The sequence below is a fragment of the Macaca fascicularis genome, chromosome X (genome assembly GCF_037993035.2).
Source record: "Macaca fascicularis isolate 582-1 chromosome X, T2T-MFA8v1.1".
Classification (NCBI taxonomy): Eukaryota; Metazoa; Chordata; class Mammalia; order Primates; family Cercopithecidae; genus Macaca; species Macaca fascicularis.
In genome coordinates this window covers 40,604,094-40,629,227 of record NC_088395.1, presented here as the reverse complement: position 1 = coordinate 40,629,227, position 25,134 = coordinate 40,604,094, and the positions used below count along the sequence as shown (strand labels likewise).

General features: G+C 45.5%; 2 protein-coding genes across 7 annotated transcripts; one reads left to right on the top strand and one right to left on the bottom strand.

Annotated features, from left to right (window-relative positions):
• The first annotated feature begins 676 nt into the window (after positions 1 to 676).
• Positions 677 to 20,940, top strand: CXHXorf38 (chromosome X CXorf38 homolog). 6 transcript variants are annotated; one of them, XM_005593313.3, is made up of 7 exons: positions 677 to 920; positions 1,084 to 1,218; positions 8,837 to 8,956; positions 10,804 to 10,953; positions 11,248 to 11,427; positions 17,110 to 17,269; positions 19,421 to 20,940. In XM_005593313.3, exons 1-6 carry the CDS (start codon positions 705 to 707, stop codon positions 17,266 to 17,268), a joined length of 960 nt encoding a protein of 319 aa, XP_005593370.1. In that variant the 5' UTR covers positions 677 to 704; the 3' UTR covers position 17,269; positions 19,421 to 20,940. The 6 variants fall into 6 exon arrangements, with proteins under 6 accessions (XP_005593370.1, XP_005593368.1, XP_005593369.1 ...); XM_005593311.3 differs by having other exon boundaries at positions 19,300 to 20,940; XM_005593312.4 differs by having other exon boundaries at positions 17,721 to 20,940.
• A 2,801-nt stretch (positions 20,941 to 23,741) lies between these two features.
• MPC1L (mitochondrial pyruvate carrier 1 like) lies at positions 23,742 to 24,592 on the bottom strand. Its single transcript, XM_005593310.4, is given in 3 exon segments — positions 23,742 to 23,908; positions 23,911 to 24,115; positions 24,452 to 24,592. Coding segments are annotated over 3 exon segments (399 nt in total). The 3' UTR covers positions 23,742 to 23,855.
• Positions 24,593 to 25,134: the final 542 nt, after the last annotated feature.

Below are 25,134 nucleotides of genomic sequence, written 5' to 3'. Positions count from 1 at the left end.
TCCATGTGCAAGGAGCACTAATTATCATATAACCAAGAATACTAGATAGTTATCGTCTAACCTTTGCTAGGTGCTTCAGGATGTCCTTATCTGGCTCAGACGTGCAGCCTTCTAGAATCCAAATGATGTGTTGCCCTAAACAGGCAAATACCCCCTTCTAGGTGGTCCAGTGGCGGGGGATTTTGAGTTTTGGGTCAGCTTGGCACACCGCCGGCAGCCAGCGGTCACAGTTCACTAATACCTCAATTTGCTACAGCTGGTGTGTGGGCTTAGGCACCAGTAACTCTAGAATTGTATAATGCAAAGAACACACACGATTCAAGTAATGTGCCCTGAGTATCTGGTACATCTGTACAATAAAAAAAAGTTAAAACAGAAGTGCCCTACATTAGGAGAGGAAGTCGAATTGGATGCTGACAGGGTCTCTGGGGGACGAAGAAGGCCTAAGGGTTTCAAATAGCGGCTGCTTCCCCAAGCACCAAAGTTCTTAGACGTCAGACGTCACCCAAGTGGGGTGGAGCCGACGTGCCCCGGAAGTCAAGACGCCCCGCCCCGGGATCGGTGGTGCCGCGCCGCGCAGGCGCAGGCGCAGGCGTCGCTGCCTCGGGCACCTCCCAGGCTCCGCGCCTGCGCACTGCCGTCCGCCGCGCCTGCGCACTGCTGTCCGCCACGCCCCGCAGTCTCCTGGGTACAAGCGGGGAGACATGGTGCTGTCGGAGCTAGCGGCGCGCCTCAACTGCGCTGAGTACAAGAACTGGGTGAAGGCGGGCCACTGCCTGCTGCTGCTGCGCAGCTGCCTGCAGGGTTTCGTCGGCCGTGAGGTGCTCTCCTTCCACCACGGCCTACTCGCCGCAGCCCCCGGCCTGGGGCCACGCGCCGTCTGCCGCGGCGGCTCACGGTGCAGCCCGCGCGCCCGTCAGGTGAGCACCTGGCTCGGGGCCTTGACCACCGTGCCCACCCCACCCCTCCTCATCCCCGTTCCTGTCCCAGACCCAGAGCGCAAGTGTCTTGTTCCTTCCGCGAGGCAGGGCCAATCGCGACGCCCCTCCCTCCTGGGCCCCTGCTCACCGCCGCCTCCTGTAGTTTCAGCCTCAGTGTCAGGTGTGCGCTGAATGGAAACAGGAGATTTTGAGACATCACGTCAACAGAAATGGAGACGTGCACTGGGGAAACTGCCGGCCGGGCCGCTGGCCCGTGGACGCCTGGGAGGTGGCCAAGGTAAGCGCCTGAGGCTGGGACGGAAGGAGGAGGCGGCGGGTCACCCAGCACTCGGGATGGCTGTCTGGTCCTGTGGTCGCCGGGGCCTCATAAACAGATGCGGAGAGAGAGATTGATCAAGGATCTAGGCGGTTCAAGGGTGGTGTGGGGGACCCAACCCAGCTTAGTGAAGTAGAAGCTTCACTGAGGGCATTTGTCTGCTTCCTGAGGGCATTTGAGTTTGTTACCCCTGCTTGGAAAGTTATAGGAAAGATTTCTACAAGAGATGTAGGGGCAAGATGTAGAGCGAGCATCATGAGCACAGGCAGGGAGGGAGGGAGACTCATGTGTGGCCTGTTTGAGGGTAGACTCACTGAACAGCTCATCAGCTCTTTTTGGCTATAGGAAGCTATAAGGATGACAGAGTAAGCCAAGGGAAGTTAGAGCTAAAATAGAAAGCACCTTAAGTGCCCAGGTAAAGGCACTTTGGGGAGCTGGGGATGGGGTAGGCAGCCGGATCTGTCTTCAGATCTTGGCAATGTCACTTACTAAGTAGACCGAGTGGGAAATTTTTTTGCCCAGTAAGGGACGGAGAGGGACAGCCAGAAGTGGCTTCCTAACACAAATTGACTTTAGCAGTCAGTCTACATGCCATGGTCATCAGCAGGCACAGAGTGGGCACTGGAAAGGAGCAGTGCCTGGGAAGCAGGTGATCTGAGTCCTGGCTCAGCTGCTGTGGTGTGACACTGGGCCAGCTTGTGCTCCCCAATCTCAAAAATGAAAGGAATTGGGGCTGGGCGCGGTGGCTCATGCCTGTAATCCCAGCACTTTGGGAGGCCAAGGTGGGAGGATGGCTTGAGCTCAGGAGTTCAAGACCACCCTGGATAACATGGCAAAACCCCATCTCTACAAAAAATACAAAAATTAGCTTGGTGTGGTAGTGCGTACCTGTAGTCCCAGCTACTCAAGAGGCTGAGGTAAGAGGATCGCTGGAGCCCGGGAAGTCTAGGCTGCAGGGAGCTGTGATCACACCACTGCATTCCAGCCTGGGTGACAAAGCAAGACCCTGTCTTAAAAAATTGAACTATATCAGGGGTCCCCAGACTTTTGGGTATCACGAGCCGGCAAACCCACCACACCTACACATTCTTCCCCATTTTTTTCCCACTGCAGCCATAGAGTTGCTGACTTCTACTTTTACCTAGAAAAGAGAAAAAAACGGAAAGAAAGAAAACTCTACCCTTTGCAATGCCTGTCCCTCATCTGTTTGGTCTCCGTTGCTGCTTTCACACCGTTGGAATCCTCTTGTAGCCTATGCTACCTATACCCCTCTTTGCTCCTCTTGGTTGCTGTCATTTACAGACCTTCTAGTCCAACCCCATCCTCTCAGTTTCTGGGCTCCTGATTCTAGCATCCTCTGCTGTACTCCCACTCAGCCTCCCGCTTGCATGCCCACACCCTGGACCTTAGCACAGGAAGTCTCAGTGTCTAACATCCTGCTGGCCTTTGGCACACTTATTCACACACCCCTGCCCCCAACCCTGTGCCCCATACTACTTCCGCTTCTTTGAGGCTTCCACTGCTTCCTGAATACCCAGCACCCTCTGCCCTCCTGCCTGCCTTTGTCACCTCAGCTAGCCCAGATTCCATGGCCTATCAGTATAATCAGTCCCTTACTGTTATCTCCGCTTTTTTTTTTTTCCTCCTTTCTCTGAACTTGCCTGGCCCAACTCCAGTCCTGATGACAACATTTTCTACTTCTGATTAGTGGGAAAGAATCTCACAAGGGAGCTGACTAGTTTCACTTCCATTCTTGATCATGAGCCCCAGTGGTCTGGCCACATCTCTCTCTAGGCTTCTGTTTCTGGAGACTACTACTTTTCCTCAGCAAATCCCCACTCCCGTTCCTCCGCCCTTGCTCATGCTTCACGGAATTGATGGAGGCCCCTGGACATATATAGTTGTCTCTCCTTATCCATGGGATATTGCTTCCAGGACCCCCAAGGATACCAAAATCCACAGATGCTCAAGTCCCTGATACAAAACGATGTATGTGGCATTTGCATGTTCCTATATACTTTAAATCATCTCTAGATTACTTATAATACCTGATACAATGTAAGTGCTATGTAAATAGTTATGCTATTTTTTTTTTAAATTTCTATTACTTTTTACTATTGTATTATTTTATTTTTCTGAGAATTTTTCATCCACAGTTGGTTGATCCTATGAATGTGGAACCCATAGATATGGAGGGCTGACTATACTTCCTCTTCTTTTTGCCAACACCAACTAATCTCCATGTGCACCATCTATTTCCTTCTGCTACAGAGGAGGAAGGGTGTCTCTCCTCTTATTGCCTCATACCTCCACTCATGTATTGGATCTTATCCCTTTTCTCTTGCTCAAGGCCTTTGAGGCTTCAGTTGTCCACTCTCTCTCTTGCAGCTCATTCCCATCTCCATAGAAAAAGCTTTAATATAGCCATGGTTTATTTAAATTTTTTAAAAGAAAGAATTAAACAGTTACCACATGACCCAGCAGTTCCCTTCCTAGGTATATTCCCAAGAGAAATGAAAACATACATTCATACAAAAAAGTGTACACAGATGTTTATAGCAGCTCCATTCACTATAGCCAAAAGGTAGAAACAACCCAAATACCCATCAGCTGATGAATGGAATTTTTAAAATGCAGTATCTCTGTACAATGGAGTATTGTTTTGCTGTAACAATGTAACAAAGGAATGAAGTACTGATACATGTTACAATGTGGATAAATCTTGAAAACAGTATGCTGAGTGAAAGAAGCCAATCACATATTATATTTATATGACATGTCCATTTTATATAAATTCCATTTAGACTCCATTTATAAGAAATGTCCGCATGGTGGCTCACGCCTGTAATCCCAGCACTTTGGGAGGCCGAGATGGGCCTATCACCTGAGGTCAGGAGTTTGAGACCAGCCTGACCAACAAGGAGAAACCCTGTCTCTACTAAAAATACAAAAAATTAGCCGGGCGTGTTGGCGCATGCCTGTAATCCCAGCTACTCAGCGACTGAGGCAGGAGAATCGCTTGAACCTGGGAGGTGGAGGTTGCCGTGAGCCAAGATTGTGCTATTGCACTCCAGCCTGGGCAATAAGAGCGAAACTCCGTCTCAGAAAAGAAAAGAAAAGAAATGTCCAGAATAGGCAAATCCACAGAAGCAGAAGTAGATTAGTGGTTGCTAGGGCTTTGGGGAATGAGGGATGATAGCTAATGGGTATGGGGTTTCTTTTCATGGCAATGAAAATGTTCTAAAGTTGACTGTAGTGATGGTTTCTTTAAATATGCTGGAAACCACTGAATTGTAATGTGTAGATGGGTGAATTATATCTCAAGAAAGCTGTTTTTTTAAAAAACACTTGAATAAATACTTGGAAAATAAGATTTCAAGAGGCCAGATGTGGTGGCTCATTCCTGTTATCACAGCACTTTGGGAGGCAGAGGTGAGAAGATTGCTTGAGCTCAGGAGTTCGAGACCAGCCTGGGCAACATGGCAAAACCCTGTAACTGTCTCCACAAAAAAATACAAAAATTAGCCGGGCGTGGCTGGGCGCGGTGGTTCACACCTGTAATCCCAGCACTTTGGGAGGCCGAGGCGAGTGGATCACTTGAGTTCAGGAGTTCAAGACCAGCCTGGCCAGCATGGTGAAACCCCTAAATATACAAAAAAATACCTAAAGAAATTAGCCAGCTGTGGTGGTGTGTGCTACCAAAAAATACAAAAAAAATTAGCCAGCTGTGGTGGTGTGTGCTTGTAATCCCAGCTACTTGGGGGGCTGGAATGGGTGGATTGCTTGAGCCCAGAAGGTCAAGGTTGCAGTGAACTGTGGTGGCACCACTGTACTCCAGCCTGGGTGACAGAGTAAGACCCTGTCTCAGAAAAAAAAAGACAAAAAGAAAAATGTCCCTTGATCCATTCTCTCCTGCTGTCTCCCCATTTCTCTATCTGCCTCCTATACACATATCCAGCAAAGCATCTCAAAAAAGAGGTTTCATGCCTGTTCTCTTCTTCTCTGCCCTCACTTCCTCTTCAACCCACTCTGCCTCGGCTTCTGCCCCCGTCACTCTACTGCATCTATGACCTCATCTCTCTTACCTCCCAGAGCCATTTGGCACTACTGGCTGCTCTTGAAACCCTCTTGGCTTTCCTTCCATCTCCCTGGCTCTTCCTGCTCAGCCTCCTTCTGAATGTCTTTTGGCCTTCCCCGGGACTGGGGGCCGGGCATCTTCTGTTCCTTTCTTCTCTGGTGACATTGCCCAGGCCTGTGGTGTTAAATGCTAACTGGCTCCCAAATTGGTGGCTCTAGCCCTGCCCTCTCTTCTGAGTTCTAGACGCACACATCCAACTGCTTACTTACCCCCTCCACTCCATCGCCTATGGAGCACATTTTATTTAGTTTGAAAGTAGAACAGTTTGTCTTTGCCCCCTACCCTATGCCCATTCCCCATTACCAACTTTCTAGAATCACTCGTTTCATCTCTTTCCCTCTCAGTACCCCCTCTCTCCTTGTTTGTACCTGCAAAATACTTTTGGAATCCTCTTTTCCATCTCCACGTCACAACTCTCACCCTCCTACCAGGCCTCTACCAGGCCTCCTACCAGGCCTCCTACCAGGCCTCTGCTGCTCTGAGCATCTGTGGTCGGTCCTTCACACAGCAGCATGTACAGTCTTCAAATGGGAATCAGATCATCCTAAAACCCTTGGATGGCTTCCTGATGGCCTTAGAATAAACCCCACACCTTTCCAGAGCCGATAAGGCCTGGCACGATTGGGCCTCTGTTTATTTTCCAGCCCCATCTCCTACTCAGCAAAGAGACAGTGGAGGATAGAGGCAATAACATGTTTCTCACTGCTGTGCGTTTGGCGTGTGGAACACGGTGGTATGCAGTACAATTTTAAGACACTGCTTTCACTGCAAGGATGCCGCAGAGCCTCCCTGTTGGCTTCCAGTTCTGAAGAAAGGGAATAATTACTAAAATAAAATTTTAACAAGGCCAGGCACAGTGGCTCACGCTTGTAATCCCAGCACTTTGGGAGGCCGAAGCAGGTGGATCACTTGACTCCAGGAGTTTAAGACCAGCCTGGGCAACATGGCGAAACCCCATGTCTACAAAAAATACAAAAAATTAGCCAAGCATGGTGGTGCATGCCTGTAATCCTCCCAGGTACTTGGGAGGTTGAGTTGGGAGGATCGCTTGAGCTTGGGAGTTTGAGGCTGCAGTGGGCTGTGATTGTGCCAGTGTACTCCAGTCTGGGCAACAGAGCAAGACCCTGTCTCTAAAAAACAAAACAAAAACTTTAACGTGGAAGAGATTGGCTTATATTGGTGAGAAAAATGCCAGACAGGACCTACCTTATAATGGAAAAGAAAAACTACTACACCTGATTTGGAGGTGACTAAGACCCCACTAACTTTGCATTTTCTTCCCAGCAACAGCTGAATTCAGCAGTTTCTTTTTTTTTTCTTTTTGAGACAGGGTCTTGCGCTGTCGCCCAGGCTTGAGTGCAGTTGCATAGTCTCAATTCACTGCAAACTCCACCTCCTGGGCTCAAGTGATCTTCCCATTTCAGCCTCCGAAGTAGCTGGTACTACAGGTGTATGCCACTATGCCTGACTAATTTTTTTTTTTGTATTTTTCAGAGCTTCTTTTCCTCAGTTTCATGGCATTAGTTTGCCTGTGGTAAGTTAGTTAGCTTCTTCGTTAACCTTTGTAGCATTCATAATAGACTTTTTTTTTTTTTTTTTTTTTTTGAGACAGAGTCTCACTCTGTTGCCCAGGCTGGAGAGTAGTGGAGCAATCTTGGCTCACTGCAACCTCTGCCTCCTGAGTTCAAGCGATTCTCCTGCCTTAGCTTCCCAAGTAGCTGGGATTACAGGCACGTGCCGCCACACCCGGCTGGTTTTTGTATTTTTAGTAGAGATGGGGTTTCACCGTGTTGGCCAGGCTGGTCTTGAACTCCTGACCTCAGGTGATCCACCCGCCTTGGCCTCCCAAAGTGCTGGGATTACAGATGTGCGCCCGGCCCATAATAGATTTCTTTCAGAGGGTCAGCATGTCTGTGGCTATTAAGGCACAGAAAGATAGTGATGGTACTGGCTACTGTACCTGTTGATAGGGGCCAGCCAGGGTTTACAAAATTCTGAATTATGTGGGACTCAGGTGTATGATTTCACCACCATCAGGAACGTAGCGCTGACTCTCCTTGGCATACATGAGCACTTACCCCAGCCTTTTCAGAATGCTTTCATGAGCAGCCCTGTAGGAGGCATTGTAGTTGCTTGCCTATTGAGATGTGTTTTCAATGGAACAGGTCTCTTAAATAAAATAGGTCTTTTTTGTTGTTTTTTGTTTTTGTTTCTGTTTTGAAACAGGGTCTTGCTCTCTTGTCCAGGCTGGAGTGCAGTGGTGTAATCAGAGCTTATTGCAACCTTGAACTCCTGGGCTCAAGCAATCCTCTTGCCTCAGCCTCTTGAGTACCTGGGACTATAGCACACACCACCATGCATGGCTAATTTTTTTTTTTTTTTTTTTTTTAATAGAGATGGGAGTCTTGCTTTGTTGCCCAGGCTGGCCTCAAACTCCTGGGCTCAAGCGATCTTCCTGCTTTTGCCTCCCAAAGTGCTGGGATTACAGGAATGAGCCACTGTACCCAGCCTATTTAGAGTTTATTGTGAGTAACTTTTTGTTACTTCCTTGGCAGGAGAGTACCCTTGTGATTCTTAGCCTAGTAAAGTTGTTGCATCCCGATATAAGTTGAGAAATATTTCAGGAAAGAAATACGCCCAAGCTTTCCTGTAACACCATTTTGGGAGTCTGTGCCATAAAATCCTACTAAAGGCAAGATCCTGCTAGCTTGAGGCCCTTCTGGTATATCTAGTATCTCCCATCCCCGGATTCTATCTGTAACTCCTATGTGGGTCCTACTCGCCTTGTACCATCTACATAATAATTGCCTGCATTGATGTCCTGGTTACTGGCATGTACCGAGCACTGTGCTAGTGCTATACCTGCATTCTCTTATTTCATTCTCACAATATCCTTTGAAGTAGATAAGGACAGTTATCCCCCATTTACTGATAAGGAATCTGAGGGTGACTTGACCAAGGTCACAGTTGGCAAATGACAGAGCTGGCGTTTGAACCCAGTTTTCACTCCAAAGCCCAGACTCTTAATGTATTACTTCCATACCGAACTTCCTCAAGTCGTTTAGAATCTGTCCACTTTTATTTTATTTTTAAATCTTTTTATTTAACAACTCAACCACTGAAATTTCAGTAAGGAAAAGAAAAAAGGTGCCTTCTACTCATGCTTTCTGTTTATATGCCATTAAGACAGGATGGAAAGCCGGTTATATCATATGTATCTAATAGCAGGGATAGTACAACCCTTCAGTTATTGCCCTTGACCAAGGTTTAGCTGTGACACTGTTTCCCTACTTGCATTTTGGGCCCATGAGGCTCTAAGTTGAAACCTCAGTGCGTAAGAGAATTTCAGTCATCATTTGGAAAACAGACAAGTAACCATTGCCTTTCCATCTCCTAGAGTTGGAAGAGGCTCAGGTCCCCCTCCTCCCTCCCTTGCTATAGGCCTTCATGCCCCGAGGACTAGCAGACAAACGAGGACCTGAGGAATGTGATGCGGTTGCTCTTTTAAGTCTCATCAACTCCTGCGATCACTTCGTGGTTGATCGAAAGAAAGTCACAGAGGTAAGAGCTTTCAGATTCAAAAGCATACCCTGAGTCTGTTGGGTCTATGCTGTGAGAGCCAGTCATGAGATACACCTGTGATGCTAAGCCAGCCATGCGGGTATAGCACGTAGTAGTTCCCCGAAACAGTGGTGTACAAAGAAAGTTAGACTTGGGTTCAAAGTTGGCATCACTAAGCAAGCTAGTGTGACTCATATCATGTCTTCTGTGATGTCCAAGAACCCCAGTGCAAACGCAGTCAAGAGTAGTTCTCCTGAATTAGTTTCCTAACAACTCATTGTACCGTTTGCCGCTGAAGTAGATGAACCTAAAAGTCTCTTCCCTGTTCTGCCATAAACAGAACCAAAATAATTTTCCTTATTAAAAAAAATACAGAACATTGCATCATTCTGCCTGTTGTATGCCAGCGTTGGAATCCTACCCTTCTGAATCTCATTGGCTAAGCAGCTGCAAGACCAAATGATATGGAACTGAAGAAAACTTGAATACTGATGGTAACAGTGTCAGAATAGATCACTGTGCTTGTTAGATTTCCTCTGGGAAATTTAAATTTTTCTCTAGTTCACCAGAGAACAATTCATACATTTATTACCCTGAAGGTCATTGGAAAGAGTATATAGCTATACCTGGATTATTTATAATAGGTAGAGAAAATGCATGTATCTTTTGTCTGCATACCAGCAACTACCAGGATTGAGACTCCTTTATGATATCAGCAGAAACAAAGAACTATCATAGTAGTTGAACCCTTTGATATCTTTTAACCAAACTGTGGAAGACTATATGAATTATATATTAATACATGATTAGACAAGACCATTTTTCTAAAGATAGTGGCCAAAGTTTATTTTCTTTTCATCATGGTTTCCACATCAGGAAACTCCCTAGACCCAGCTTCCTGGTGCTCCAACAGTATTTAAAAGACTTTTGTGTTGGCTGCTTCATCCTGTGGGTATACCCAGAGCCAATGAGCTTGTTCTTTGGCAGGTTGTTTTAAGTTAAGGGATTTTGGGGGAATGTGGAATATCCAGCTGGCCACAAGACTTCAAGGGCTAAGGATAGTTGTAGGCTTATTTGTATTTCTTACACTCACTAATGTTTATTTGTGTGACTGGGGATTGAACAATCCCTCAAGCCTCAGCGGCACCAACAGGTACCTACAGGTTATGTTAGGAATTTCGGGATTGCTTGGAAATCAGCTCCAGAGACTCAAGCAGGGAGAAAAGGCTGAACTGTTACCCAGGAGCCATCTTTTTATTCCTAGAATCCTGTGGCCATAATCTGACTTATTGTCATGTCTTATGTGCCCTGCATGATTTTTTAAAATTTCAAATTAGTTGTCATAAAAATCTAAATTTCCAGTTTCTCATGAAAAATCAGAAGATCTGGGAACATAGGCTCATACAACTCCCATGGCAACAAGCCGCATGTTAAGTAGAGGCTGCCCCTTCAGATAGGGCCTCTGCTGTCCAGTTAGCTCTGAACCAGTCTTTTAGTAGGGAGATGACTCCTTACCATTACACATGGCCAGCTTCCCTCAGGCTACCTGCCTGACCCTTGAAGACAGAAGGAGAACTTCACTTCTTGGTGTCTGCCCTCTAGACAGGATGGAACTAAATATGGATCTGACTTACGGGGCTGGAGGTCTGAAGTGTCCTCCACTCTGATACAGGTACATGCCAGCTTATGCCCATGATCCCAAGAAAGTTCCAGGCCTTCTCTTCTGACGACTGCTTTTGTTAATTTGTAATTAACAAAGCCTTTCTATGATTTTTCTTTGGGGTCAAAGATCTCAGTTTACCCCATTGTTTGATTTTGAAGCCTTTTATCTTTTTGTCTTTCTGCAGGTAATTAAATGTCGTAATGAGATCATGCACTCTTCAGAGATGAAAGTATCTTCTACGTGGCTTCGAGATTTTCAGATGAAGATCCAAAATTTTCTGAATGAATTCAGGAACATCCCAGAGATTGTGGCAGTATACTCCAGAATAGAACAGGTAAAAATCATGTTTAATAGTTCTGGCATACAGAATGAAGGGACAGAAAACAACAACAGCCACACATTTAGAATTTGAAGTTTATTAGATTTAACCTAAATGTTAGAATGTAAGCAGGGGAAAGAATGCTGATATGAAATCTGCAATTATACTGGGCTGAGAAACTTTTCTGTGATCACGGTGCACTATTAATATGGATCCAGTTCATTATGTTTAATTACAAATTATTTGAGTAATTCAGTGGAATGCGTTTTTCATGAAATCAGTTCATATATTTGTGTGGCAATCCCTCAGCTGTTGACATCTGACTGGGCTGTTCACATCCCTGAGGAAGATCAGCGAGATGGGTGTGAATGTGAAACGGGAACTTACCTGAGTGAGAGCCAAGTCAATGAAATAGAAATGCAGTTACTAAAGGAGAAACTTCAAGAGATATATCTTCAAGCAGAAGAACAAGAGGTGTTGCCTGAAGAGGTAAAAGAAAAGTGTTATAGGCTCCGTGTGAGTAAACAACACAAAGAAAGATTCTGGGGAGGAAGAGTAGCTCATCTTAACAAATAATTAATGGTGGTTTTGATTTATAAGTCAAATAATTTCCAGAAGTGTGAATATGCTTTTGGCACAAATTAATATTACCTCTTAACAAATATTTTCACTTTCACATCAGCAAACATTTGAGTGCCTAATCTGTGCCACAAAGTGGAAAAATCTGGTAAGGGCTACAATAGAATTCTGAAAAAAATGCTCCAGACGTTCTCTGCTGGTCAGGGGGATTGCCAAAAAAAAAAGATTTTGCTAAGAAGATGCTGTTGAGCTGTGACTCACAGAATCAAATAAGAGTCTGACAAATTGGCAAGAGAAAAAGATGATTCTTGACAGAGAGCACAGTACTTGCAAAAGCAGGGAAGGATAGTCTAAGCCTGGGCAAGGACAGGTGAGCACAGGAGCCATGGCCAGGTTTGAGGATGGTAAAGTGGGCTGGAGCCACATGCCAAAAGGTTTTCTAGGCCATGCCACAGGGTTTTGGCTTCATTCCCAAAAAGCAGTCAAGAAAGGGTAATAGGATCAGATACAGCTTTTAGAAAGTTAACTCTTGTGGTAGCTGGAGGTTGGATGAGTGGCTAGCAACTACCCAGAAGGCTCTTGCAGTCGTGTGAAGGTGAGAGAGAACAGAAACTAGGGGCTGTGGAGGAACTGGATTCTGGAGGCAGTGCCTGGGCAGAACTGATGGATCTTGGTGGCCAGGGAGATTACTTGGAGCATGGCATGGGGCTGGAAAAGGGTGGAGAAGGTAGGGAGGGGAGTGTTTAAAGAATCATCAATGTTTCTAGTTTAGGACCTGCAGGCTAATGATGGTCTAAACTCCCAGGTACAGGAGGAACAAATCTCCTTTGTCACATGCAAGGTATAAAATAAATTAACAGTAGTTGAATTGTATTCCAGCAAGGTTCAGAAATATTCCAGCACTGGCTGGATTAGACTTCTAGATCACCAGGAGATCTTGGAAAAATCATTTCACCTCTCCATTCCTCCTTGTCCAAGGAAAGTAGTTTTGCTGGTTACCTCATTAAACATAGGGAGGGTTTATTAAATGCAAATTCACAGAACCATGCTCCTTGCAGGTAACTGTGCCTGTATTAACCATTCCAGCTTTGATCCAGGTGCTTCATTCAGCATGGTGAGCCCCTTTAGCACAAGGACTTGGTACCCCTGGTTTTTTGGGTGTGCCTACCATGGTACACCATAGGTATTTAAAATGATGTATTAGAATGTTTAATCTTCTCTTTCCTAAATCCGTGTGTTTCGGTTCCTGTCTTTATTTTATAATGCCATTAGAGCCCCAGTTTTCTTTCTGCTGCTGTTTTCAGAAGCTAGAGCCAGGAGTTTGTGTCAGTTGAGAGCTGGAAGGGAACCTGGCAGTCATCTTATATCCCCTGCTTTGCATGTGAGGCAAGGGCCCCAAAGAGCTTGCACTGGGGCTGAGGGCTGGCCCGCAGGTCTCCCCCTTCTGATCCTGTGGCTTCCTGCCTGCTGTGCTGCAGATCTTATATACTGAGGAGCTGGCAGCTGTAAGTTTTGAACCCCCATTATCTCTGTTTTACAGAAAGGAAATAGGGATTAATTGGCTTGTTCTCTGGGTGGAGTCTCTAGGTGGAGTTAATAAATTCTCGTTTTTCATGCTTTCTCTTCAGCAGACCTTGGCATTTCTCATAATATTTCAATTGATCAAAATGTGAGGATTGATTGGCATGTTATCTCAAAAAAGTTGGAAGTCAGGTTTCTGTGTATATGAAATTTGACGACTTCTGAAAGTTCAGTACCCTATATGATTATCCATGTTCTTTCGGGTTAGTTGCCAAAGTCAGAGGATTTGTTAAGACCAGATTTCAATGAATCTAAAATGCTGTCAATTGTAAAATATCATTATTTCAGTTACTTCTAAGAAAGAAAAAACAATGCTGCCAGTTTATTATAAGACACTATCAATGGTAAGATGCATTCTCATTTGAGATGTTAGAATAGGAAAAAATGTGCATCCTGGGATCAGGAAATACAGTGATTATATTATGACCCCAGGGCTTTTGTTATAAATGTTATCAAGAACTATTTCTTGTTTTTGTTAAAACAGTAGGGGTAAAGGCGAGGTGCGATGGCTCTGACCTATAATCCCAGCACTTTTGGAGGCCAAGGTGAAAGGATCACTTGAGCCCAGGAGTTTGGGACCAGCCTGGGCAACATAGGGAGACCCCATCTCTTGAAACAAACTAAGAAACAAACCAAAAGAAGTAGGGGTAGGGTTAGAAAGCTAAGTTGAGAAAAATGATTGATGGTAGTAATTCAGTGTGACACCTCCTGCAAACACATCATGGAGTGCCACAGAGAGCTCACCATCTCCACAGTTTTCTATTAGTTTGGTGAACCTTAAAGGTATAGAACAGTAGAAAAAGTGGGCTCACGTTAAAATACACTGTGCATGTATTGCTGTGATTGTGAGATTTTACTCTGCTGCGGAGCCAAATGGCAGTAGCAGCTGCTCAGCCCCTTGTAACATGGAGTTTGTGTCGGCCATGGGCTCATCTGCCCCAGAATTCGGCTGCCACCTAAGTGCCCTTCACATAGTCCTGCCAGCCCTCATTGCTCTGTTAGGATCTGGGAGTTAAAAAAAAAAAAATCCAACTAAAGTACATTGAGCACAGTTAGTGGCTAAAAAACATGAAAATAATTTTCACAGACTTTAAAATCAAGACTGATTTCTTAAACCCTGGTGAGGGAGCCACCTTCACAGAGACCTGCAGGGAAGCTTAGGGATAAGGGACGATGACAGCGTGTACTCAAGGTCACTGGGGAAAGGATAGAAAATGGCACTTCATTCGTTATATTCAAGAAATTTTTATTGAGCACCTACTGTGTGCCAGGCACAGTTCTAGAAGCTTGGTATGCATCAGTGAGTGAAACAGACAAAGATCTCCAGAGTGGGAGACAGATACTAAACAGTAAACATAATAAGGTCATGATGTGGGGCAGTAGAAGGAGAAATCCAGTGTAGAGCAGAGGGAGGGTGATCAGGATTGGCAGAGTGGGGACGAATGTCAGGTTGCAGTAGAGTAATTAGGGTGGCCTCTTTGAGAAGGTGAGACTTAGCAGTACCTTGAAGGAGGTGAGGATTAACCATGCGTGTATCTGGGGGAAGAGGATTTGAAAGAATAGTGGGTGAAGAGGTCAGAGAAGTGAAGGGAGCAGAAGCAGGTCCTACTGGGCCTTGTGAGCCATTGGGATGACAAAAGGAGCCCCTGGCTGCAGTGGTGAGGGTACCCTGGGGTACTGGAGGGGAGGGGCCAAGATAGAAGCAGGGCGACTGGTAGGAGGCTACTGCAGTGGACCAGGTAAAGGATGGTGGTAGCCAGGCTGAGGGTAGAAGTGTAGAGGTGATGTGAAGGTGTGCCAGTGTGGCATGTGAGAGAAAGAAAGAGATCAAAGCAAGGCCAAGAGTTTTGGCTTAGGTGACTGGAAGAGTGAAGTTGCCGAGCGTCTTTTGCCTCCAACAGTAGACCAGCACGTAGTAGACTGTGAGTAAATTGGACATTTATTAAATGAATGTAGTTAGGGAGGAGGGAATGGACCAAAGCTGCTAAGTGCTTTTAGTAGTTTATTTCTGATCCTCACCAGAATCCTAGGTGGTGTTGGTATCATCATCCTTAATTTGTGTACCTAGAAGTAAGCTCAGAGAGGTCAAATGTCTTGGCCAAAGTCACACAGCTAATTAAGTGACAAAGCTGGGCTTCAGTGTCCAAGTCTGAATATTCTACATTCCAAATTTTTCTAGTACTTTCAGTTTTTCCATCTCTACTTTCTCCTCCCCCTTTACATATAAACATACAAAGCCTTCTCTGTTCTTAATACTTTTTTTTAAGCCTCCTTTTGATTCATCCTGCCAACCCCAAGCTAAAATAATCACCCCATCCAGAACACCTCTTAAGCACATTTCAAGAGTAAATGCATTTGTTGCATTTCACAAAGGAGAAAACAAGTCCAAGAAATGTCAGCTATGGGACACTCATGTTGAAGATAATGGAAAAGAAAGGCAATTTGGGATGGAAAAGTGAACTGAAACCTTGAACAAAAGAAAAGAAACTAAGTAGAACAGAGCACATCAGTCCTGAGAGTCTGCAGGGGGGGTCAGGAGGTGGCAGCAGAAGGACCACCGTTCCCAGGTTATCATGTGAGAAAGTCTCCGCACAAGTGGAGGGGCACCCCACTGAGGGCAAAAGTCTATCTGGGAGTATGCGTGTGGTGCCCAGGCCCTGCTGGTGCCATCACGGACATCTGATCAGAGCCTCAGGAGGACCCTGGGGTGTGTCTAGGGCACCGGGCACGGTCACTGAGAGCTAACGATGCAGTGCCCACAGTTCCTAACGCATGCTGTGAACCATGTCATCCGTGTGATCTTCATTTCACATGTCTATGGCTTTCAGATTTATTATTTAAAGCCCAAGCATCTTGCAGGAGCTCTAGGCTAGTTTCCAGCTGTGTATTAACCAGCTCCTGAAGGGCACATTCCCGGTCTACTTACTGACCAATCTGAAACCCTCTGATCATCTGCAGCTCCTCCCTGTCCCTCCCCACTCCCTGTGCGTCCTGGCCACAGCCTTAGCCAGTCATTCACCTCCCTCCCATCCCCAGCGTCCATCATCTGGTATCTGGCTCTTTCATTTGCTTACTTCACAATAACGTGAGTATTTGCTGGGGTTCCACACCAGACCTACTGCATGGGAATCAGTGACATACACTCTGCAGTTTAAGAACTACTGCTCTCTTAGGGCAGAGTGCTCCGTTACTTTTCTTCATTAGATTTATATAACCCTGACTTGACTTGCAGTTGAGGGTTCCCCATTTAAAAGCATTCATCGCTGGGCATCGTGGCTCATGCCTGTAATCCCAGCACTTTGGGAGGCCGAAGTGGGCAAATCACCTGAGGTCAGGAGTTTGAGACCAGCCTGGCCAACATGGCGAAACACCGTCTCTACTAAAAACAAAAATTAGCCGGGTGTGGTAGCAGGCTCCTGTAATCCCAGTTAGGAGGCTGAGGCAAGAGAATCACTTGATCCCAGGAGGCGGAGGTTGCAGGGAGCAAGATCGCACCATTGCACTCCAGCCTGGGCGACAGAGTGAGATACTGTCTCAAAAAATATACACACACACACACACACACACACACACATATACATACACACACACGTATATATGTATATATCCATATGTATAATAATTCAGGTACAGAATTCAAAAGAAAAGGTCATTTTATTTATTTATACACATACACGTGTGTGTATGTATAAAATGATGCCCTTTCATGTAAAGACAGAAAGTTTTAAAGCAAAAAAATGGAAGGAGACAAGCAAATACTCCCTTGTGTACCCCCAGAACCACTTATCCTGGGCCACTATTTTTTGAGTGGAGGATGCTTTGTTTTAAAGGGTTTGTTTTGTTTTTGTTTTTCAAACTTTAACCTGTCTGTGGACAGATACCTGTAGCCAAGATTTCTGTCTCTTGGGCATATGAGTAGGAGCCAGTCTGGGAGCTAGTGGGTTTTTCATTTGAATTACAAATCTGCTATAAAATCGTCTAAGCTGTACATTGCATGGTTTCCTCTTGCAGCTCTCAAATCGACTAGAAGTGGTGAAGGAATTTCTGAGAAACAATGAGGATCTTAGAAATGGCCTTACAGAAGATATGCAGAAGCTAGACAGCCTCCGTCTACATCAGAAACTGGATTCACAGGAACCTGGGAGACAGACACCTGACAGGAAGGCCTGAGGTGAGTTCAGGCAGATGATGGTGTTAAAGAAGGACAGAATCGCCCCATCTCTTTCATGTCTGTTCTCTCATGTGAGGCCATCATGAACACACAACAGTCTAATCTGAAGTTTGTCCTTATTGTTTCAAAGAGAGGACACTGAGGTTTGTGTTCGTTCTCTACTTAACGGTTCTTAAGTCTGTGAAGTAATTCAACATCAACTCCCTGTTTAGCCAAATATACCTGAAGTCATTGGTCTAGAATTAAATGAATCAGCTTTATAACATAATCAAAAAGCATTTCTGCCTTAAAATGACACCATTGATGCCTGGCTCTTACCATGGCATTAATAGCAATTGATTAGTTTCCATAAGGAGAACTTCTTAAAATGAATATCTTCAGCATTTTACTTTTTTCCCCTCAAATTAAAAAAAAATCAAAAAATCAAATCAAACATTCTCTTTCATTTTAGGTTGCCTGTCAACAAAAATCAGGCATGTTCTGTGAAAGTCAGCATGGCTTCCGTCTCAGACATTCTTTTCTGTGCAAAAGGAAAAAGTTACCAGACTATTGTACCCAGACAAAAAGGAATTTTTGTTGTTTTGTCCTGGACTTTCCTCTCTTTGGAACTATTTTAATATTTGTAAACTTGGGGTTGTATAATCTATTGCAATAAAAAAAATTAGATACTCTTTGCCAAAACTTGATACCAGGCCAGGCGTGATGGCTCACACCTGTAATCCCCAGCACTTTGGGAGGCCCAGGCGGGTGGATCACCTGAGGCAAGGAGTTCGAGACCAGCCTGGCCAACATAGTGAAACCCCATCTCTACTGAAAAAAAAAATACAAAAATTAGCCGGGCATGGTGACATGTGCCTATAATCCCAGCTACTCGGGAGGCTGAGGCAGGAGAATCGCTTGAACCTGGGAGGCAGAGGTTGCAGTGAGCTGAGACCATGCCACTGTACTCCAGCCTGGGCAATAGAGCGAGATTCTGTCTCCCAAAAAAACAAAAAACAGCAACAAAACTTACTACCATCCAGGGATTTTTTTGCTATTTAAAAGGTGAATTTCTTTTCTGGTCCTAAACTGTAACTGCTTAACTTAGTAAAGGCTGTGTGTGGCCAGGCCTGTGCCAGAGGCTTACCTGGAGTGCTCCACCCACTAGCAGGCAAGTCCTATTCCTATTCACCCAGGATGCCCAAGGCTGGGCTGGGATATAAATGCTGGGATAGGAAAGAAATATTTCCTTTTTAGAGGAAAGCAAGAAGAAACATTGCCTGAAAGGCGATTTTTCTAGTCGTTTCCAATTAGTACAGAAATGTTACTGCCTCTGGGTACAGTGGCTCACGCCTGTAATCCCAGCGTTGGTGGGCGGATCACTTGAGCCCAGGAGTTTAATACCAACCTGGGCAAGTTGGCGAGACCCCATCTCTACAAAAAAGTTAAAAATTACCTGGGCATGGTGGCACACACCTTTAGTCTCAGCTACTCAGGTGGCTGAGGTGGGAGGATCCCTTGAGCCCAGGTGGTCAAGGCTGTGGTGAGCTATGATCATGCCACTGCACTCCAGCCTGGGTAACAGAACAAGACCCTGTCTCAAAAAAACCCCAAAAAACTGTTACTACTAGGTTGGAGTAGCCTAAGGCAGTAGGGCAAGGAGGTGGGCCCAGGCTGGTCTGTGGGGAGCTGGAGAATGGTGACTCGAGTGACCAGTGGACTGACAGGACCCAGGCCAGCATCACAAGCAGGGATGTCAGGCAGGAGCAGGGGAGCTTCTCGCTTGGCAGCTGGTTTATGGTACACATTTGAAAAGTAAGCTCCTGGGGCCTGGCCTCACATGCTCAGTGAACATTTGACTGAAGGGCCCCTCTTAGCTTGGGAGTATTCCCAGGCCTAAATGTTAGTTATGCTATTAACTAAGCCTGGTCCTTCATTACAAAATTTAAAAATGAAATTGTATCATTCTTGTGGAAATTCAAAGACAAACATTTTCTTTCAACAAATTCACACATTCGTTCATGCTTTTTCTATACCTTTTACCCCTAAAGTCATCCACTCCTGACTTCCTCCTGCTGGTTTCCCAAACTGCGCAATGACTGCCCCATCGTAGGCAGTGGTCTGCGGAGTCGGCCTCACTTTCACCTTTCCCCGCATCTACTTGTTTCCAAGGCCAGCGGTACTTAACTGGGTCAAGTTGCCTGTGGACCTTCAGGAACAGAATTGCCATGTTCCTCGCTGCCTGCAGGAAGGGCTCCATTCCAAGCCCAGTGAAGATGTGTGCCTATCCAGCCGCCTACCAAGGATGTCATCTGTAGAATGGGTGGAGGGCAGGGGTTTATTTGGTGTACATTTTTATGTTAAAATGCACTTAATATCACTCTGGAAAGCCCAGATGAGTGCAGATGTGCCTGTAACTTCCTCCTCTAATCTGTCCAGGTAGTATTTAATCTTTAGTCTTACATTTTCTTTCTCCCTTCATTTCATGGAATTCCTTGAGAAAACTTCAACAGTAAAGAAAGAAATTTCATTCATCTCACAACTCTTCCAAATAAGAAACTTAGCGAAATATTTCCGAGCTTCTAGATGTGCAATACAAAACTTGGGATCAAATGGAATCTTGATTCATTAACCAATTTAAGATCTGACTTCTAATTTTAGGAACTTTGGGTTATGAACGCTTCCATTTTATACCTGTGTCTAGTTAGTTTGCCCACAAGCTTTTATCAAGGGTCCACCATGTGCCAGCCCCTGAAGTAGATATAAATACAAGGATGTGTAAGGTATGGATGATGGTATACGAGCTGTCATCTTACTGGATTTGTCCGCTCTGATAAAGATACGGTTCCGAAAACTTTTTAAAGCCCCAGAGAGGACTTTAAGGCAATGTAGCATCATATATAGAGACATCAACCTGTTGATATCTTTCTATTTAACGGAACTGTGCACCTGGGCACAAGGGTGTGCACAACAGGATGTGTACAGCAGCACTGTTAAAGTGTAGCGCATTATACTACAGGATCTTATGCAACTGTTGGAAAGAATGAAGCGACGCCGCACTGTGGTCGTGCAGTGGTCTCAGACATACTAACTAGAAAAGCAAAAGGCTTAACAATGCATAGCAGTCGCGCGCGGTGCCTCACGCCTGTAATCCTAGCACTTTGGGAGGCTGAGTGGGGCAGATCACCTGAGGTCAAGAGTTTGAGACCAACCTGGCCAACATGGTGAAACCCTGTCTCTACTAAAAACACAAAAAAGCCGGGCATGGTGGCACGTGCCTGTAATCCCAGCTACTCCGCAGGCTGAGGCAGGAGAATCGCTTGAACTGGGGAGGTGGAGGTTGCAGTGAGCCGAGATCACACCACTGCACTCCAGCCTGGGTGACAGAGGGAGACTCCGTCTCTAAAAAACAACCAAAAAAACAAACACAAGAAAACAATGCATAGCAAGCTATAATGTTGTTTGTGTTTTAGAATAGTAGAGGTCTGGAAAGTTGTTTGCTTTTCCCCAGTTTTTTCCACTGTGTTACCTCTGTAGGAAATTGAGGTAGAGGGGAGAGTTAGAAGGAATATTTGGTTTTTCTGTTTTATATCCTCCTGGGTGAAATTTTTATAACAAACATGTACTGGTGTATTTTGAATGTTTTTAAAATTTTATATTTCAGAATAATAAAATATAAATTCAAACTGCAAGCTGGCTGTGTCGCATTTCCTGGGCTATGTTGTAGCCTCCATTCCTCCATTTTGTAGCTCCACCTCCAGGGTCACCTGCAAATTGTCAGGGCAGTGGGAAGAAGCCCAGCACATGGATCACTTTCTGCATAGGGCTGTCTGTTTCATTGTGAACCGCCTTGTCTTCTTCGTCCAGCAATATGATTTGTTGTCAGCCTCTCCCTGGGACACAATATGTGGTTCATAGTTTTGAAAGAATTAGAGGAAAAAAATGGTATTAGCATTATAGTTGCAAAGATAAAGCAGTTCTTTGGATTTATCCTGTTCTTCACCAGGGAGCTCAGAGTACCTAAGGAGGAAGACATTACATATTCAACTCAGAGTAAAACACCTGATTCTGGGAAATGACTAAAGTGCGTTGGTGACAAAAACTGGAAAACTAGCTCTGCCAATTCAAAAAATGTTACTGGCTTTATAAAGTTGTGGAGATCTGTAGACAGTTTAAATTGCCAAGGTTAGAAAGGATTACGTTTGAGAGTTTGGGAAGATTATGAAATGATTGTTACCCTAATGATTTAAAAGGTTCATTTTTATTAAAGTATGAATTACCTATTTGGCTTTAAACACTAATATCCTAGGCAACAAAGGGTTAGCTCACTTAGTTGGGTGGGCATATTGTGAATTAGATGCCCTAAGCGGAACATTGCATTATTGTGGAGGTGTTGCAATCTTTTGGACATTTCCTTGAATTGTTTTGACCTCTAAATTGTAAGTATAGAGTAATAGGAAATTAGCAGCAGAGATTACCTCCTTTTCCCTCACGAGGTTAATTAGAAACCTACCTGCTCTGAAATGTCTTCAACAGACAGTGGCCTTTCATTGAAATAGACTCAAATTACAAAATGCATATTGTAAGACAACCTAAAAATATATTAATTTCTACTTATGAAATTGTTAGTGAAGTGGATATAAAGTTACTCATTTCATAACTTTAAGAACTGGTTTTTAATACTGCATTGTAGTCTGAATTATCTAAAACATTAAGACCCACTGTTATCTTCCAGAGATTTCTGCTTCTCAAACCCATGCTCTATATGTGCATGTTAGCAATGACCACAAAACAGTAAACTGAGCATTTTGTGACCTCTCTTTGGGAAGGTAGGCAACAAATTTACATGCTTTACTTTCCTACTGACTACCAGAAAGGCATGAAAATTATTTTAGCACCACATGTGGTAGCCAGCATCCAGGATGGCCCCTAACAATGCCTGCTTCCCATCCTCGTATTGTCCTCCCACAGTGTACCAGAGTTGTTTTGTGTGAACACAGCAGAAGTGATGGTATGTAACTTCTAAGATGAAGCTGTAAAAGGCTAGAACTTCCATCTTGGGCTGTCTCTTGGAACACCACTCTGGGGGAAGCCATGTCACAAGCAGCCGTATGGCGAGGCCCAGATGACAAGGAACTGAAGCCTCCTGCAAACAACTATGAATGAGCTTGGAAGTGGATCTTCTAGCTCCAGTCAAATCTTCAGAGACTGCAGCCCCAGCTGACAGCTGAGAATCCCTGAGCCAGAAGTCCCCCACTAAATCACTCCCAGATTCCTGAACTTCAGAAATTAAGTCAGGTAACTGTTTTAAACTAAGTGTTGGGGGTGATTACATGGCCATAGATAATTCACTACTTCCCCATAGTTCGTTTCCCACCCACCCCCCACCCCGTCCCCACATGCAGAATTTCGTGAAACATAGAGACTGCCCACAAAGAGGACTACTGCTTTAATGCCAGAGAAGATAAAGGGGAATCTTCTAGAATTCCACAAATGTGCCCGTTTTGTCCAAGAACTGATGTCTTCAGAATCTTTGATAGTGCTTTTAAATTTCTTTGCATTTGAAAACTCTATCTAAAGCAGGGTCGAATACTTCTGAACACCTACTTTGGGGTTCACCAGTAAACACTCTGGAACTTTCCGCATCCTTCAGAGGCAGGGGCAGGGAAAATTTTGGGGTCAAATCGTAGAGGGCAGCCTCTCCTATGTAGGTAATCGCCTTAGCCTACTGCCCCACTACCCCACCCTTCTCGTTTCCCTTTTCTCGGCTCTGTGATTTAAGAGTCGGTAGGAACCCCCCAAGATTCCTAGGGGAATACTCCGAGCTGCCGCTGTTGACCACTGACCCCTCACCCCCAGCTCTAGCTAGCATTCGACAGAGTGATAGGTAACCAGTTCTGCAAACTGCCATTTCCCCCGTTTTTAAGGATAAGAAAAGGAGGAAAGAATGATTTTGTCCTTTTACCTATTTACCTAGAATCCCAGGGTTGATGGCAATTGTCCCCAGAATTGTTTATCCTGTCTCCATGGCTAATTCTATAATTGCTCTCCGTCACCAAGAGATCCTAGGTTCTCTTGAGGACTCGTTAAGGCTACACTGTACCTCACGACATTCATTTAAAACCCACTTCGAAACATTTCCCTCAGTAGAAAGAGCCCCCAGACGTTTTTTGACGTACAGATTTGTGACTGCACCAAGTTGTGAGTCATGTGTGATACTAAGCAACCCTGTTTGCCCTGGACATCCAAAACAAGTAACAAAAATATGTTCCCAAGAGAGCTTTAAGAAAAAACAAAAAAGCTGTGAAGTGCTTTACATTCAAAGTCTTCCTCCCCCATATTAAACTATCTTGAGTTGCAGGTCCTGTGAAGAGAAAGACCAGCTAATCCATCCTCCCCTTCTAAAAAACATTTCCAGTTTACAAAAGAGGCAACACTCAACTTCAGTTCAATGTTACTTTGTATTTCTTTATTAATCAAACTGCAGGTTTAAGTCAGATTCGCACTGTTTTAGAGTCAAAACCGAGGTCTTCATTGGCCTTTTTTCAGGAGGAATGACAGTTCAGTGCTTGTGACCTGCAGAGATGAGATCAGGCCCTCTCAGTTCTTAAGAAGCTTGTTTCGGGGGCTGGGAACCCGGGCTGGTGGCGGCCGCGACGGCGGAGTGTCGCGGGCTTTAGCCTCGGCGCCGCCGCCGTAGTAGAGTAGGTAGCGACTGGCCTGCACACTCTGCGCCATCACGTTGGTACAGTGGCACGTCATCAGCAGCAGGTTTCGAGGCTGTACGCGGTAGGCGAAGCGCATGAAGATCGCCGAGTACAAGATGAACGCTGTCGTCATGCGGCCACTGATGATCTCCAGCGACGCCTTCATGTCTTTATTTTTATTTTATTTTATTTTATTTTATTTTATTTTATTTTTGAGGCGGAGTTTCACTCTTGTTGCCCAGGCTGGAGTGCAATGGCACGATCTCGGCTCACCGCAACCTCTGCCTCCCAGGTTCAAGCAATTCTGCCTCAGCCTCCCTAGTAGTTGGGATTATAGGCATGTGCCACCAGGCCCAGCTAATTTTGTATTTTTAGTAGAGACGGGGTTTCTCCATGTTGGTCAGGCTGGTCTCCAACTCCCGACCTCAGGTGATCCACCAGCCTCGGCCTCCCAAAGTGCTGGGATTACAGGCGTGAGCCACTGCGCCCGGCCTGCCTTCATGTCTTTAAAGGCAGCCAGCGGAAGGCCCCAGTCGAACACGGGACCCCAGAAGTGAGTGCTGCTCACGTATCCCCGGAACTCCTTGCTCTGGAAGTGATCTCTCATCGTTCACCACGGTACCGCTACCCTCGCCATGATGGAATAGCCGTAGGTGTGCCTACGGACCGACAGCCAGACCACAACGAAATAGAGCGCAAAGCCCAGTATCCGCAGCCAACCCTGACTGGGCGCACGCTAGCAACCTCGAGCCTTCGCGTGGCTGCCATAAAGTGCGCCGACAGCACGTGCAGCTGTTCCGTCGGAATGAAAGGGCATGGTTTCACCCCGGCGCCTTCGCGTTGACTGCCGTAAAGTGCGCCGGACCGCACGTGCCGCTGTTCTGTTGGGGCGAAAGGGAGTGGCCTCACCCACGCGCCTCTGCCTGAATGCCGTTAAAGTGCCGCGGACAGCACGTGCTCCTGTTCTACGGGGGTGCAAGGCCGTGGCTTTGCCGTCGCACCTTCAAGTAACTGCTGTAAAGTGCTCCAGACTACATGCCGCTGTTCTGTGGGGATGAAAGGGCGTAGCTTTGCCCTCACGCCTCTGCATGACTGCTGTAAAGTGCTCCACAAGCACGTGCAGCGGTTCTGCCAGGGTGAAGGGGCCTGGCCTCATCCTCGCACGTTTGCCTGACTGCC